Source organism: Stegodyphus dumicola, chromosome 12, assembly GCF_044657685.1.
Source record: "Stegodyphus dumicola isolate Sdum_Otavi_A_Nest chromosome 12, ASM4465768v1".
In the NCBI taxonomy this organism is placed as follows: Eukaryota; Metazoa; Arthropoda; class Arachnida; order Araneae; family Eresidae; genus Stegodyphus; species Stegodyphus dumicola.
Genome location: NC_140779.1, coordinates 74939499 through 74956229, shown reverse-complemented (window position 1 = coordinate 74956229; position 16731 = coordinate 74939499). Strand labels below are relative to the sequence as shown.

The 16731-nt window shown below is 31.5% G+C and overlaps 1 protein-coding gene and 1 pseudogene across 7 annotated transcripts in view; one reads left to right on the top strand and one right to left on the bottom strand.

The window, feature by feature from the left end:
- Positions 1-16731, top strand: part of Msp300 (Muscle-specific protein 300 kDa) — a 513656-nt gene that overhangs the window by 321843 nt on the left and 175082 nt on the right. For all 7 annotated transcript variants that reach the window (XM_085806588.1, XM_085806589.1, XM_085806592.1 and 4 more), the window contains 4 exons: positions 2310-2639; positions 3478-8616; positions 10661-10978; positions 11676-12293. In XM_085806588.1, coding sequence (XP_085662714.1) covers positions 2310-2639; positions 3478-8616; positions 10661-10978; positions 11676-12293 — 6405 coding nt within the window. The remainder of the gene's footprint in view (positions 1-2309; positions 2640-3477; positions 8617-10660; positions 10979-11675; positions 12294-16731) is intronic.
- On the bottom strand, positions 13201-13302 carry LOC118185864 (U6atac minor spliceosomal RNA; annotated as a pseudogene).

The window sequence follows — 16731 nt, the reverse complement described above, 5'->3', positions numbered from 1 at the left end:
TACATAGTGTAAATTGTTATGATTATCTTTTCAAAACAATAGTTATGTAATATATTTCTTAGGAGCTTTAAGAGTTATCTTACCCAATATGTTTAGTTGAACTTTAGAAGCTATTTTATTGAAAATTATGGGTTGATATCAAAGGATGAGTACCTTTGGAATTCTTATTTGTATTTAATAAATAACTTTTATAACATTTATTAATTGCAATCTGTATTTATTTATTTTGAAGTATCAAAACTGAATACTGGAGAATTGTAATTGTGTTTGATCAGTTGTGAAACTTTGCAGTAATTCTTCTGACCAGTTTTAAAATTTAATATTAATCTTGCAGAAAGCTGCCTTTTGTATAAATTATAATGAATGTTGTCGTGACATTTCAGAAGTTATGAAACATTATAATGGGTGTTTAATAGATTTTACATGTACTCTTTTTTTCTGAAAATCTTTGCAGGAGTTGTCATAAGTTCATATGTTTAGTTGGAAGATCTAACAGTTTCACTACATGTATAATGTCTCTTAGCATTTGAAATTAGAGGCGGATAAAACTGCTCTTTTATGGGATCAGAACTGTTCATTCACTGTGAATCGATTCTTTGTTTTAACTCAAATTTCAAAATTCACTAACAATAATTTTGATGAATAAAATTGGGAATAGGGAGTGAGTAAGTGCTGTGCAAGATTGAAAACAAGAACAGAAAGAATCAAATGAGCAGTGGAATTGGAAGAATTGACTCAATCAAGCAGGCAATTCCCTGCACTAATTTCTTTCTATTGTAGTTTAGGGATTCTATAAAACCTCTGTTCTACATAGAACTAAAAATAAAATTAAGGAATAAACAATTTTTTAAATAATTGGGAAGTGATAAAATTAAACTCACTTTAACATGGAAAGAAAAATTTTGTATCTTCTAAAATGGGAATCGAACTTTCCTGGAACACTTCCAACAAGAGTCTGAATGGATGAACTCTAAAAGAGCTACCTTTTTATTTTGACAAATAGCCCATCTGTTCACTCAGTAAAGTGAAACTGCCATTTTAATCAATTCAAGAGTGACTAGTCCACCTCCGTTTGAAATGCACATTGAGATTAAAGGGATTTAGCATATTGTTGCAAAATTTAAAATTTTCTCAAGTAATAATTGAATAATATAAATTTTTAACATTTTCTTAACTTGTGAAGTAACATTTTTACAAGCTTATCTAAGCTTTATTTTTACATATTGCTAATGCCTGTAAATTAGTTAAGCCTAACCATTCTTTACTGCTATAAAACATTGATAATTATAGCAATGATATGATTTTCATTGTAGGGACATTCTGACTTCGGATGCTTTCAGGTTTTTTTTAGTAATATGTAAAAAATATGGGCCATTTGCCTGACATTCTTTAACAAACATATTCTATTGTGCTAACAGTTATATTTGATGCAATTAATTAACTTCTCTGTATATATATAAATATTATCTACATATTTTCATGTAAAAGGATAGGAATTTTTCATTTCTTTACTTACTTTTCATTATGAAAAAATATTAATATATGTTTTTTTCCCTTTTTAACTAAACATTTTCTACTTTTATTTGTTAAATATGTAATACTTAAAGTGGTATATATGTATAATAATTATACATTCTTGGTCATTATCTGCAATGACCTTAAGGATTATGCATGATGATCTATTAATAACTTTGTCTGTAACATGTATATACAAGGTGGTGGAATTATGAAGTGGGAATGCCATTTCATCCAAGTTTTTGGAGGCCCTTTATCTTAAGATACATGGAAGGTTTACTGATTTTTAAAATTAATTCATTGGAGGCCTTTTGGAATGAGAGGCTGTTCACAGTTGTGACTTTCATGCCAACGTAAATCCATCTTTGTTTATACATATGTACATACATATAGGCTGAATGATTGGTTGAATATCATTCAAAATGCATGAAATGAATGGAACATATAAAAATTTTCAAAAACGTAATCAAAAGTAAAAATAAGAATTTTTTTAAATAGCACTGTTTTACTTTTAAGACATTAATTTGCATATATGATGTTGTATGAGTGTGTGTGTGTACGTGCATGTCTGTATATGTGTACGTATATGTGTGTAGAAGATAGAATGAGTAAGTAAGGTATATTAATATTAATACTGTGATGCATATCCAGTTAATTGTGCTTATACCCATTAAGCTGTTGAATTGTAATTGAGTTATTTCTATATTTCAAGTCTTATTTTTGTATTTCAAATTTCAGTGTTATAGAGATACACAGATTTCCAATGATTTATGATATAATAATATTGTTAACAGATTTTACAGTCTGAATTGGAGGAAGGTCTTGAAAAGTTGAGACAAGCTGCAAGGTTTGGTGAAATTGCAAAAGCAAATGTTGAAGATGAAGAAGAAAAACTTATGATAGATGATGAATTGGCTAGATTGCAAGAAGAATATGAAAATCTAAAAGAAAATGTTTCAGAAATTAAAATTTCACTTGATGTTGGAGTTGTAAAGTGGAATGAGTATGATGAACAATATTCAAAGTGTTCTCAGTGGTTGTCAGAAATGGAGCCACTTGTAAATTCCTATGCAAAACCTCAAGCTGACCTGCTAAGTAAAAGAGCTCGCCTACAAGAATTTCAAGTAAGTAAATCTGTGAAATAATTATGTTTGTTGCACTAACACAGGAAATTTCCATAGATATACTTCTTAAAGACAAAGCTTTTAAAAGAGGTTTTAAGAAATAAAAAATGGAATATTTACAATTTATTTCTTTAAAATGCATTTAAATTTTAATGTTAATAAATCACTGAATGATAAAAAGGCTTAGAAATTAGTTTTATCATCATTATTACTTTTTTGATAGAGTTAAAAACATATACTGACATTGTTTTTCAAATATAATTTTTTAGTTATCTCCAATCCAAGAATACTAATGGTGAATTAAATAAAACCTAAAAATTGGGTTGTTATTTTTGTGAGTTAGTGTTGATCTAATTGGAATCTGAATAATGTGGTTTTGTTATTATTTTTATAACAAAACAACATTCTTCAGATTTTAATGTGACATTTTTATAAGTGCATAAGCTATAATGAACTCTAAAATATACATTTTTATGTAAGTAAAAAGCATTCACATTAATGTTGTTATATAATTAATTAATTATTGACATGAATATTTTTGTATTTTCTAAGGACAATCTAATATTATTCCAAATAAATAAAATACTTGAAATGATACAAACGAGTGTCAATAAATGACAAGTTAAATATTTAACTAATAAATAAATGTCAGTAATGCAAGTTCTTTGTGTGAAAATTTTAGTGTTTCATTATCGTTCCATTTCTAAATTACAGCAGCTTAATTATAATATTTGTTAACAATATACATATAGGTATATGTACATTTAAGAAAATGAATAATATTATAAAAAATAGGATTTCAAGTATATTTATTTCATATATATATTCTCTTTACTAGGATCATCTTCAGACAATATTTGACTGGCAAGGGGAATTTGACAAGCTAAATATGAAAGCACAGTTACTTCTGGAAACTTACTCTGATTCTAGCATTTCCAATGCATTTACTCAACTTTCAAGAAAATATGGTGCCCTTGTGTCATTTTCAAAAGAAGTAATGCATCAGTTAGAACATCATTTCCAGGAACACCAGCAACAACAGTGCATGTACAGTGAATGTATTGAATTAATTGATGTATCACGAGAAAGACTGAATGACTGCATTCGACCATCCAGTAGTGTTGATGAAATAAATGCAAAATTGAGCAGCCTGCGTGTTTTGGCTAATAGTATGGAACAAGCTCAAAATAAGATACGATATACCATGGAACTTACAGAAAAAGTTATTGCTAACACAGCTTCTGATGGCACCTGTAGCATAAAAGAAGATGCAGATAACTTGAAAGCAGACTTTGATGTTTTACTTAAAGATATTGCAGAAGCACAATCTAGTTTAGCTGAACGTCTGGCTGTGGTAGGAGAATTTACTAAAACTCTGCGGCAATTTAGAATCTGGCTAGAAGAAATTGAAAGTGAAATAGAGACAGCTGGGAAACAGGAATTAAATTCTCTCATTGAAAAGAAATCTGTTCTTGAAAAGTATAGCACTGTATTGAAAGAACTAGAAAGCCATGACGCTGTTGCCAAACGATTGAAAATGGATGCTACTGGGCATCCAACTGCTCAAGAAGAAATAGAAGAATGCTTAGACAAGTACAATAATTTCTTAACTATAACTCAGACTTGCACATCTCAGTTAACTTCTGAAATTGAAGAACTTGAAAATTATAAAGCCGCTTATTCTGCTGCTGAAACATGGATTAGAGATATGAAGTCTAAACTTCATGGTATTGATTTTCAAGCTGACAGTAAAAATGTGATTGAAGAAAAGATTAGCAAATTTAAGATTATCCAAAATTCTGTAAATGAAGGTGAAACTCTAGTAAAAAAATTTTCAGAATTAGGGCATACAGTTAGTAATAATTTGGGTATTTTAGGTAAAGAAAGAATAGCACAAGAAATTGAGTCATTATCATCTGCTCTTGACTCTATTTTGCTACTTATTAAAGAAACTGAGTTTGGTCTAAAGAGATGTCTTGATGCATGGACTGAATATGAAAGCTCAAAACATGAGACAGATAGTTGGCTAAATGCTTTCCAGAATAAAGTTAAGCCTTACATGGAGAGCAGCAGTGAAATTAATGATACTGATAGGCTTGATCATTTGAAAAAATTATATGATGAGCTAAATGATCATAAAGGAGATATAGATGCTTTAAATCATATATGTGAAAATTTGGTAGATGTTAGCTCTTTCACTGCTGCAAGAGATCAGGTAGTTTTACTATCAGGCACATATTTCAGCTTATCATCTAATCTTTTGGACATCATAACAAAACTAGAAAAATATATCTGTAATCAAGGAGAATTCAAGGATGCCCGCAATGAATTTCTAAATTGGTATAATCAAAGTAAAGCAATTCTTGATGAAAATTCTCATCTGAAAGGTGATGAGGAATTGCTGCAAAAGAGACTTCACACTATAAAAGGACTTAATGCTGTTCTTTTAGATGGTCAAAAATTGCTTAATCATGCTCTTGATTCTGGTTCCAAAGTTCTGAGAGTTTTACCTGATGCTGAAAAATTATTGGTTAAAGAAGAAATGGATACATTAAAACAACAGTTTTCAGAATTTAGCAAATCTGTTGCTGAAATTAGTGGCTCTTTATCATCGGTATTGTCAAGGCTTCAAGAATTTGCACAAAATAAGAATAAATTTATCGAATGGCTTAATAATGTAATGTCAAAGTTACCTGATAAATTAGAAACAAAAGGTGATATTGTAGAAATTAGAACTAAAATTGAAAACTGTAAACAAATTCATAATGACATGGAAAATCATAAAATGCAGCTTAAGGAGTTGCAAGTTGAAGCAAAAGAGTTAGCTCTAAAAACCGGTGATGATAGTGAAATAACCAAACTTGATGAATTGTCTAATAATTTCAAAACTGTTCATCACAAATGCCAAGATTTTTTAACTCAGTTAGAGACTGAACTGTCTAATTTACAAACATATAACCACGCTCTTCAAGAAACTGAAAAATGGCTGTTGCAGATGTCTTTCCATTTAATGTCTCATCATTCATTACAGATTTCAAATCTTGTTAAAACTAAAGAACAAAGCGAAAAGCATAAGACTTTGCTTAAAGAAATTCAAGATTATCAGAAGATAATCGATGCTTTGAAATTAAAGGGAAGTAAGTTGATCTCTGATTATAAAGATCAAGTACCAAAATTAGAAAATCAAATTGAACAGCAAATGAATAATGTTCAAGAAAGTTATGATTCTTTGTTGATGACAGCTGAAAACATCCAAGCTCAGTTAGAGGATGCATTGCTGAAATTCAAAACATATGAAGAAAGTCTTTTATTTTGTGAAAAACTTTTGAATGAAACAAAACCTTTTATTTCCAGTGGCTTAGATGCATCTAAACTTGTTTCCCAAGAGGCTAAGGAGAAACTGGACGTGTCGAAGAACATACTAAAAAAACTGATGGATGGAAGAGAAAAGCTACAACAAGCAATTCAAGGATGTGTTGAAGCAACTTCTTCCATCAGTAGACCATCGAGTCCTGATGTAGGATTTGCATCTTCTCTACCTGAAAAAGAAATGCAAATAAAAATTCAGCTGCAAGATTACATTGAACAAATACAAGCGTTTGCTCTTTCTCTAGAAACTATAGTTAGAGAATGGGAAAATATTTCTCAAATGAAAGATTCAATAGAGAAGTGGATTAAAGAGAAAGAGCAATTTATTGTTTCAATGGAAGCTAAAAGTTTGACTTTCAATATAGAAGTTCTAAATTCATGGCTGCATGATCTCGAGGAAATTAAGATTCAAATATCAGAAAAGGAATCTGATATAGATTCTATGGAAAAGAAAGAAAAACAGTCTCAGGTTTCTAGTAATTTGACTTATATACGAGAAAAACTAAAAATGTTGGATGAGCATGTTGGTCAACTAATTAATAAATGCATATCTAGGAAGTTGACTATAGAAGAAATGAAAGTTCTCTTCAGTGAAATTGAATCCCAAATAAAAGCATCAGATGAAAGAATTGATGCTATAGAAAAGCAAACAAATACTGGAAATAGCCAGAAGAAGCAGCTTTTGCAACAGAGCTCTGAAGATCTTAAAGTAATTGATATGCTTATAACAAAACTTAAAAATATGATAGATAGTTTAAGGAACGAATTCAGTGAAGAGAGTCAGACAGATCTGCAAAATAGGATTACTTCTTTGGAGAAAAGGCTTGAAGACCTTCGAAATAGGTGTCTACGTAAAATTCAAAGCATTGAATTACTTCAAACCAATATTAATGCTCTAACCATTGAGCTTTCATCAATTAAAGAATGGATAAATGAGAAAAGATCTCAGCTAAATACATTACCAAAGCCTGGTTACCAGAGTACTTCCATTGAAAGTTCTTTGCAGGAGATCAGATCCATGCAGCGAGAAACCTTAAATAAGGAAATAGTCATTCAGTCTTCTAGGAAAAAAGTTGAAGCATTGTGCTCCGATGTTGACCAGAGAGAAGTTGATTCATTACTTACAGAAATGGGTGCTATAAAAATAAAATTTGAAGAACTTTGCAAAGCTTTAGATGAGTGCATTGAGAAACTCAGCTGTCATTTATGTAAAAGTATAAATTTTGAAAAGCAAATTCACGATATTAAACAATGGCTAACTGAGAAAGAACAGCATCTAAATAGATTTGAATGGTTTCCTGGAAGGGCAGAAGATCTACAAAATGCAAAATCCATTTTTGCAAAAGAAGAAATAATAATTAAGGAATATGAAGAAACAATTATTTCTGATCTCTATAAATATGCTGATGAATTAGAAGAAATGTGCAATATTGAAGATCAGAGATTTTTACATGCAACAATGGATGATACCAAAAGGCAGTTAATTCAAGTGAAGAAATTACTTGACAAGAAAATGGAGGAATTAAATAACATGATATCAGAACAAAGGATTCTGGATGAAACTCTTGAAAGAATCCGTTCTTGGTTGAATAACACAGAGGTGATTTTGTCATCTGATCTGCGTTTAAATGTTTCAGTCGAAGTTATTGAAGAACAGAAAAAAACATACTTTTCTCTGTTAGAAGAAAGTAAAAAGATATTTGATGATATCAAAGTGATTCAAGATGCTGCAGATAATGTAATGAAAAAAATGAGAGGTGGTGATAAAATCCAGTTAGAAAGTGATTTGAAAAATATTAAAGAAAAGCACCGCCGTTTTGAAGATATATTTAGAGATCGGTTACAGTTATTAGATGATGCTATTGCTCAACAAAAAGCACAAAAATTTCATCTTGAAGAAGGCATTCGAAAACTGGAAAGTACCAAGACTGAAATGCAGCACTTAGCCCAGCCATTTGGTCCATATGTAACAGATGCAGAGTCTGTTATAGAACGTTACGAAACAATTTTGCATAGAGTTGAAGACATCAAAGAAAAGTTACAAAGTATAAAACCCATTGCTAATTTAGTGGATGAGTTTTCAAATTTAATATCTAAATACAATGAAACTCTCCAAACTCTACAAGATAGGTATATGAAAGCTAAACAGTCATGCTTAATTCGAGAGCAGTATCATAGTCTTATAAAAGAAATTAATGAAACAATTTCCTCCTGTAACGAAAGTGTTACTTATGTTCAAGAACAAACACTCACAGCTGATGCAAAAGTTTCAAAATATCAAGAAATACTTAATGATGTAGTAGAGTGTGAAGCTAAACTGACCATAGCTAGTGACAAAGGAGAACAAATAGCCAAAGAAGGTACTGCCACTGACTGCAATAAAATTATGGATGAATTGCAGAAGTTAAGAAACAAATTGAATGAATTAAAGAAAATTGTCAATAATTTGAAAACTGAACATGAAAATCTTGTTGCCAGTCAGAAGAAATTGATCTCAGATTTGGACAATATATTGGAGAAGTTACAAGATGGTGTATCTGTAATGCAGTCACAGCCATTGTTGACACTTAAATCATGTGATGTGCAGAAGGAGATTAATAAGCATAAGGTATTACTTTGTATTCTGTTCATTCAATTAGTGTATTTTGTGTTCAGTGTACTGCAAAGTAAAAGGGATGCATGCACACTTTCTTTTAAACTACACTTGCTTCAGGAAGATAAATCTAAAATTAGTAGTGTTACTGATTTCAATAAAATGCTGTTTAAGAAATTTATTAATCTGATTAGATGAAATGGTGCTTTCTGATTATCTGCATCCATCTTTGAATAATCATCAGCTTGTTGCCTACTTATTTTTTGCCAATTTCAGACACGAAAGGCAACAGCATTTTGAAAATTATCATACACCAAGAATTCACAAAACAACAATGAATCAATAAAATTAAAAATAAAAGGAACATCCTTACTAAAACATTTATATTCTTAATAAAATGATTATAAGGATACATAAGGATTAAAAAATTACATAAGGATTTCATTAAAATCAGGTATATAAGAGAAAATGAAACAGATACATCCAGTCTATTTGCAAGATTTGGGGTGAAAAAAGAGGTTCCGTTTTTTCATTTAGCTATAAATCACAAATACGATAAAATGAATTTTTTATAAATGTGGCACATAAATTGCTTCCAAATTCAAAGTATGCTTTTCATGTATTTTTAAACTTAACTAACATAACTGCATCAAATGTTCACTATAGCTGTAGGTATAGCTGTTAGGTAATGTACTTAATGAAATCCTTATGTAATTTTTTGCTGTTGGTTTCAATATGTGCACAACTTTCTGTTTATACATAAAATAATAATAATAATAATAATAAAATAAAATTGCAAAAATTTGGCTTTGTACACACTGTTTTTGTCCCCATGTACACAGCAATCTGTTTTTGCTTTGAAACAATCAGAGAATTTCACCAATTTGACATTATGCATAAATTTCGATTTACAAAATTTGATTGTTTAAGATGTACAACTTCATGAAATGTGAATTTTTGCATTCTCTTATATTAGGCAAAATGTCTTATTCTTGCAGAAATGCGATGCTTTCTTTTATATCAAACGCCAAACCATGCAGTCTTGTACTCAATGCAACAAAAACAAACACTAATGATCATCGAATAGTTAAAATGCATTTTGGTGATGTCATGGGTTATTTATTTTGGCAACAAAGTGCATTGCTTTACAGATAGGTACCTTTCAGGGGGATGGGGGGGGATAATCAGAAAGAACCAATGAAATTTTGCCAAAACTTTGTTTCAGATAATGTAAATAAGGGAAATAATTATAGATATCTATAAATGCATTATTAATTATTAGGACTACCTAACAGCTATAGTGAACATTTGATGCAGTTACATTAAGTTTAAAAATACATGAAAAGCATACTATGAATTTGGAAGCAATTTATATAAAATGTGCCACATTTATAAAAAATTCATTTTATTGTATAAATGATTCATAGCTAAATGGAAAAACGGAACCTTTTTTTTTCATGCAAAATCTTGCAAATAGACTGGATGTAGCTGTCTCATTTTCTCTTATATATCTGATTTTTCTTTTCGAACTTCCTTTAGTACAACTACTGCTAAAAGCCCAAATTTACACAAACATGATGTCATACATGGATACATCTTATAATAATATCCAACAGTCAGTTTATTTCCCTGCTGTTGGAGTTTATCTTCAGTATATTGCTGCAAGAAAACTCAGTAAGGTTTCCTACTATAGAGCTAAATTCAGTTGGAGCTTTGGCTCAGGCATTGAATCTGCATGAATTCACTGACATTATTTCCATAAAAGTAATTTTCAAGCCACTTGATAAGCTGATTAGCGCTTTTGTAAAACAGATAACTTTTATAATATCTATTATGAGTTCTTCCTATCATTGTATGATCATGTAGCATGATTTGAAATTGTGTGGACTAAGAATTATTTCTATCTGAATATATTGCAATGTCTCTAGATATAAGCCACTATGGCACCCCGGTATGCTGCATACCATAGTTTAGAAATCTTTTTAAGGTAAATTGTAAGAAGCTGTGTGATGTTATAAATATAGTGTTTTTTGACCATCTAATTTTTTTTTCCTTCCAGGAATTGGCTTCCAGATTTGAAGGTTATTTAAATGAAGCATCTGTACTTTGCAGTCAAGTTGAGGGAGAACTTAACAAAGGAATATTTCCTGCTTCATTTCTTGCCCAAATTGAGGAGTGTACTTTATTGCAACAAACTTTACCTTTAGCTATTGAAGAACAACTGCAGTATCTCAAATTAGCTTTAAATACTCGAAAAGAGTTTGATCGTCTGAAAGAAAACCTAGAAAAGTGGTTAAGTAATGCTGAAAAATTGCTTGAAGATCCATCACCTGGTGTTGATTTCCAGAATGTGAATTTCAAACTTTTAGAGTTGCAAGTAAGTTTTTAAATCTCATAAAAATTAAAAATTTCATTAGGCTAGCTAATTAAGTACTTAAAATCGGCATTCTAATTTTGTCTAAAGAATGCCCCATATGTATATATGTTTATGCCCATAAAAGTCCTAATATAATCTTTATTTTCAGAACATTTTTATTTCATATTGTAGACATGTAATTCCAGTTACAAAATTTTTAAGTAAGGCAAATAGTCATGATTTGCAATTTAAATTAAAAAAAATTGCAGAATCTTACTTTTTATATGGCCCCCAGATTCCTAAACTTATGTTTAGTAAAAGCTTACCGTATTTGACGGCATATAAGACACACTTTTTTCCCTAAATTTGGTCTCAAAATGTTACCTGCGCCTTGTACGTGAAGGTAATTGCATTTAATAATTGTTTATTTGGCTTTTACAAAACGTGAGAACTAAAAGAAACCACGCTATTGAAACGTTTTTTTCCTTGTGTGCGGCCGTCTAAATAAGGGTGCATCTTATATGCCATCAAATACGGTATATTCACTGAAAAAAAGAAAAAAAAATCCAAATTCTTGACTTCCATACAACAAAAACTGATTATTTTTATACATATCTAGAAGTATTATTATTAAAAGTATTATTATCAAGTCATGTTAAAAATGGCAATTTCACGAATAATGATCATCAATTGGTAATTCTTTTGCACTTTTTTTTAGAAATATTTCTCAGATATCAGCTTTCAAGAAAATCAATTCTCTGAAATACAAAAGCTTTCTTCACAAATACGTCCAACATTACAAAATGACCAAGTACCACTTTTAGATGCTGATATTGAATCTCTGAAAAAGAAACTAAGTAGGATTGTAAACTTATCAGACAAAGTAATTACAGAAACTGAAGTAGATTGTTCATTATGGAAAGAGTATCTAGAATTGATAAATAAAGTCTCTGATGTCTTGAAATCACCTGTACCTGAGGAAAAACCAAGCAGCATTGCATCACTGAATTCAGCAATAAAACGAGTTGCACAACAGCTCCAAGAAGCTCAGAAGAATCAAATTTTAATAAATGAACTGAATGAAAAAGTCAGAGCACTTAACCGGCGAGCTAGCAAGACTTCATCAGATGGCATTAATCAACAGATACTTAATATAAACACTGAGTGGCAAGAACGCTTATGTCTCATAGAGAACCATCTTTCTGCATTGACTGATATTTTGAATCAGTGGGAAGTGTACTCTGAAGTTGATAGTAGTATCCAAAGTTCTTTGAGAGAATTTGAAATGCGACTTGATACTGCTACATCATTACCTACCGATGAAGATACTTTGAAGGTAAGTTTGTGTGTGTATGTGTGTATGTTTAATTTTCTGTCAAAAATTTTATGCCAGAACTATTCTATATTGCATTAAATGGATTTCAGTTATTTTAGTTTTTTTTTTTTTTTTGTGAAATGGGAATCTTTGTTCTTTCACTGACTGGTTTTTGGATTTCATTTTCTATTCGATAACTTTCTATTGTCTTCAAACAAAAAAAAAAACATCATTCAGATTTTAATCATTCTCTTTATCACTTGCCATGCTTTGAATTCTTATTCGTGAGAAATATCATTTATTGCAAACAGGTACTTTAGAATGATTGATAATATCCTTCAGGAAAAGTCAGATTGTTACATGATTCATAAACTGTAGTAAGTAATGTAGATGTTAAATATCTGAGATCAAATTTTGCAGCAGAATTTAAAGTTTTGGGATTCTGTCTTTGTGCCAGGTATGTTTGATCATTCATTAGTAGAATGCCATACCATATCTTAGATATAATAGAATAGTTTCATTCATTTAGGGTAGTGATCAGGAATCATTGCACATATGTTGGTATGTGTAGATAATATTGTGAATTATTGTTAAACGTATTTGGAATTGCCAAAGATTTACGTAACCTCCAAGAATTAATCCATCGGAAAGTATGATGTACCTGAGCAGATAAATAAAAGTTTGATCCAAAAGTAACAAAAAAAGTAAAAATTCAGTAATTTGAAATGTAGAAGTAGTAACATGATGTAATAATTACTTGTAACTTTCAGTTGTGCAGCTGAAAGAAGAACAAGACGTAATTGCTAGATCGTAACAAAACTGCATGAAAGTACGTGTTGGGGAAATATGCAAGTGACTAAAAATAAAATCTAATTGCTCATTGCATAAAAGCTACCATAGGGTGTTGAGCTTCATTCTTCCCTGATGCATAAAAATGGTACCAGAGGCATTGTCTTTGTACCTTATATGTGTTTTGGCCCAGAGGTTATTCCGTTCTTGTCAAGCGAAATGCTAACTTTTCATACAACATTACATCTATTATCCAGAAGTTTCAAGTGCGTTAAGCTAAACTCTACCCCAACTGCTCGAAACAAAATTTTATATATAGATAACAAGTTGCACATTTCTAAATCCACCTTGCCATCTTTCGTTATGCATGTCTAGTTTGAGCCTACTCCTGCGAAACATATCATAAAAGATTGCAAAAGGCTCAGAATTTTGTTCTGCACCCGATTACTAAATTCCTCCTGGTATGTCAGAAACAACAGTATTCCTAAAGAGCTCAAAATTGTCCAATTAATGACTCACTATTACCATCTACCTCTGAAATTTCATGAAAGTTTGGGGAAAATCAATATTTCTGTCACAAAAATCTGTGGCTATAATTTTAATAATCTTATGATTATGATTTTAATAATCTTATGATTTTAATAATCTTTATCTTATTATGATTTTAATAGCTTATCAAAAAGCCAATGGCAATTCTCAATACCCAAATTATGTTATATTTTATATTAATAGATAACTTGATATTTGCCTCATATCATTGTACTATTTTGCCAACCACTGTACTTCTGTATTGCTAAGTGTCTCTGTGGTATACTGTCTGTATTGATACGCCAATGAACTTCTAAAAGCACCAAATTTTGCACTTGCTTTTTTTCTTGACTACTTTGTTTTCAGTTTTTAGTCATCAGCTCAACAGCTCACTAGTTCCTTACATTAAAATCGGAATCGATCATGTGAAATCTTTGTTATGCAAAATCTCTACTGATAACTCAAACCTATTATGATTAAAAAATATATATTATGTAAAATGATATAAAGTGTCTCATCAGTGTGTTTAGGAGAAATTATTAAGTTATAGTCGTGAATTGATTGGGAAGTCTAATTCTTAGTTTGATAGGTGTAGGGCTCTGTAGCATAGGTAACCTGGTGTGTACACCATTCCACTCATGGTAAGCACCATATTTTTCTTCTAATTAATCTATTTCAGAAAGATATGTTTTCGATGATAAAGACTCTATGTATGTAAGCACCCCGTAAGATAACATGGTTTCGATTCTTTATTGGGCTTCAAAAAATGGGTGTTTTTTTCATCTGCGCTTCGCCACTTCAGCGTTTTTGTTCTAATGAATAGTAGAATCGCTTTAATGCTTTTAATTCAGAGTAAATAAGCTACACTTTGCAGCAAAGATCACTTTATTTTAGGAAGTTGATTTATTTGCAGAATTACCCTCAAGTCTTAAGTCAGCAGCATCTGCAAATTCCTTGTCTTTTCAGAAAGGATACCTCGGCTGGGCTTAGACCTTTAGAGGCATAAAATCTGCAGTCCCTAAATGGATTCTGCCTTAGACCGGATTGTTACTTTCTTGACCAATTTTCCACAGTACTTATATTTTGTAAACAATATGTGTCAGGATGAAATGGCCATGCTCAGTACCAAGCTATATTGGAGCATAAATTATTCACGACTTCAACAAGACATTACAAATCCGAATATTCAGATGACTACCGTGTTTAATTGCGTAATAGTCACACTTTTTTTGCCAGTTTTTCATTGTGAAAATCTAGGTGTGACTATTATGCGGGGAAATGTACAAAATATTATACACTTTTGACAAAGTTTTCTGTTTCATAATGGGGGCTGCGACTATTACGCTAATAAACACGGTAACTCACAAAGAATAAACACAATGCAAACAAAACATCAGAACAAGCCCACGAAATTTATCCTGGCAAGGAGTGCAAGATTGCGCTTGTTGTCGTCAAGAGCTTTTGAGCACCATGCAGTTGCAACTTTGCTCAGTTCCGCGCCCAGTTTTAAAGGAGAGCACTCTGGGGGGACGAGTCTGAGGGTCTTTCCCTACCACAGTCTCTCGAGAGGACTTCCGACTCGCCGCATATTTAGAGTGCCCCATGCCGCACATACATTATACATTTACAAACATCTATGCCTTCTCCGGGATTCGAACCCGATGCTTGCTAACATCTATCCTGGTTGGGCGGCACAATGTCCAGTATGGACACTTCCAAGAAAATAGTGAAAAGAACGGCCTGTTACACTTAAGTAAGAGAATTGATAAAAAGTAATCATAGCGAATCTTAGTGACAATGATAAAATCCACAATGACCTAATGGATACTTCCGCCACGGAGGGTGCAGAAATTAATTACGGCTTCATTCAGCTGCGTAAAAAAAAGCTGAAAAAATACCCCCAGTAGTTATTTTGGTGGTATTGGAATGGAAGTTAGTACCGTATATACTTGCGTATAAGTCGATACCGAGTATAAGTCGACCCCCCACTTCGACATAAAAAATTCGTAGAAAATAAGAAACCTGCGTATAAGTCGCCCCCCCCCACTTCCGAAATCGATCGAGAAACTTCGAAAAAATTTTTTTAAGTACTACATTTATTCAAAATCATCTGAGGAAAAAAAGTAAATATCCGATAAAAAATACCTTGGTAAATAAACAAAATCAAAATCCTTCAACGTCAGATTCGCCAAACATTTCATAGAACTCTTCTGTCATCATTGGCTCGTCATCATACATATTTTCAGTTTCGAACTCTGTATTGTTACAATCACTACTAGAGCCTTCGTCATCATTTTCACTTTCAAAAACAGCATCATCTTCCGTGCCGTCGTTGCCTAATACAACATTTTGAAAGCTGCACCCGGTCTTTTATCTCACACATTTTTAAGCCAATCGACTGTTCCGTCAGCATCCATCCATCCCTTTTCATGGGCGCGAACCAGCACACCTGATAGAAACACAACGTTTTTCGATAAAGTTTTTCTTTTAAAAATGATCAATGGATGATCTTTAAAAATGACTATCTGCATTTTTCTTTTCTTGGCGAAACTTTTTTATTGCTCGATATTGATCGGTTGTTCGGGGGCCGAAAATTCTTTGGTTTAATCGAAACGTACTCTTTATACTTTAAAGTATGAAACTCTGTGATTAGTTCGTCACATAATTTAAGTCATGAAATTACTTCAAGTAAGTGGCTTATTTGATAAGTCGTCCAATTTGAGCGCGGGAAGAAAACAACTGCATAATATAAAGAAATTTTTGAACTTCCGATTCATTTAATTTTTTATGGCCCCACGTATAAGTCGACCCCCTCACTTTGAAGTCTTTTTTTTTGTCCAAAATATCTCGACTTATACGTGGGTATATACGGTAAATGACAAAATCAAAGTTCTAGGGGTGATATGTGATATGAAGGACGTAGCCCGACGCTCCTGGCAGACTTTACATCACCCTATGGCCTTTTTGTGGGCTGCGCTAGAGAAAGCTAGAAACAACAACACCTTCAACGAAAAGACATAAAGAACATAACTAAAAAACAAAATCCCTCGTGCAAGTTTATCATGATTAATCTTCTCCATCATTTTCCTGGCAAATTTTTTCAGTCTTTTAAAATCATTTAAAATATCATATATATTAAAAA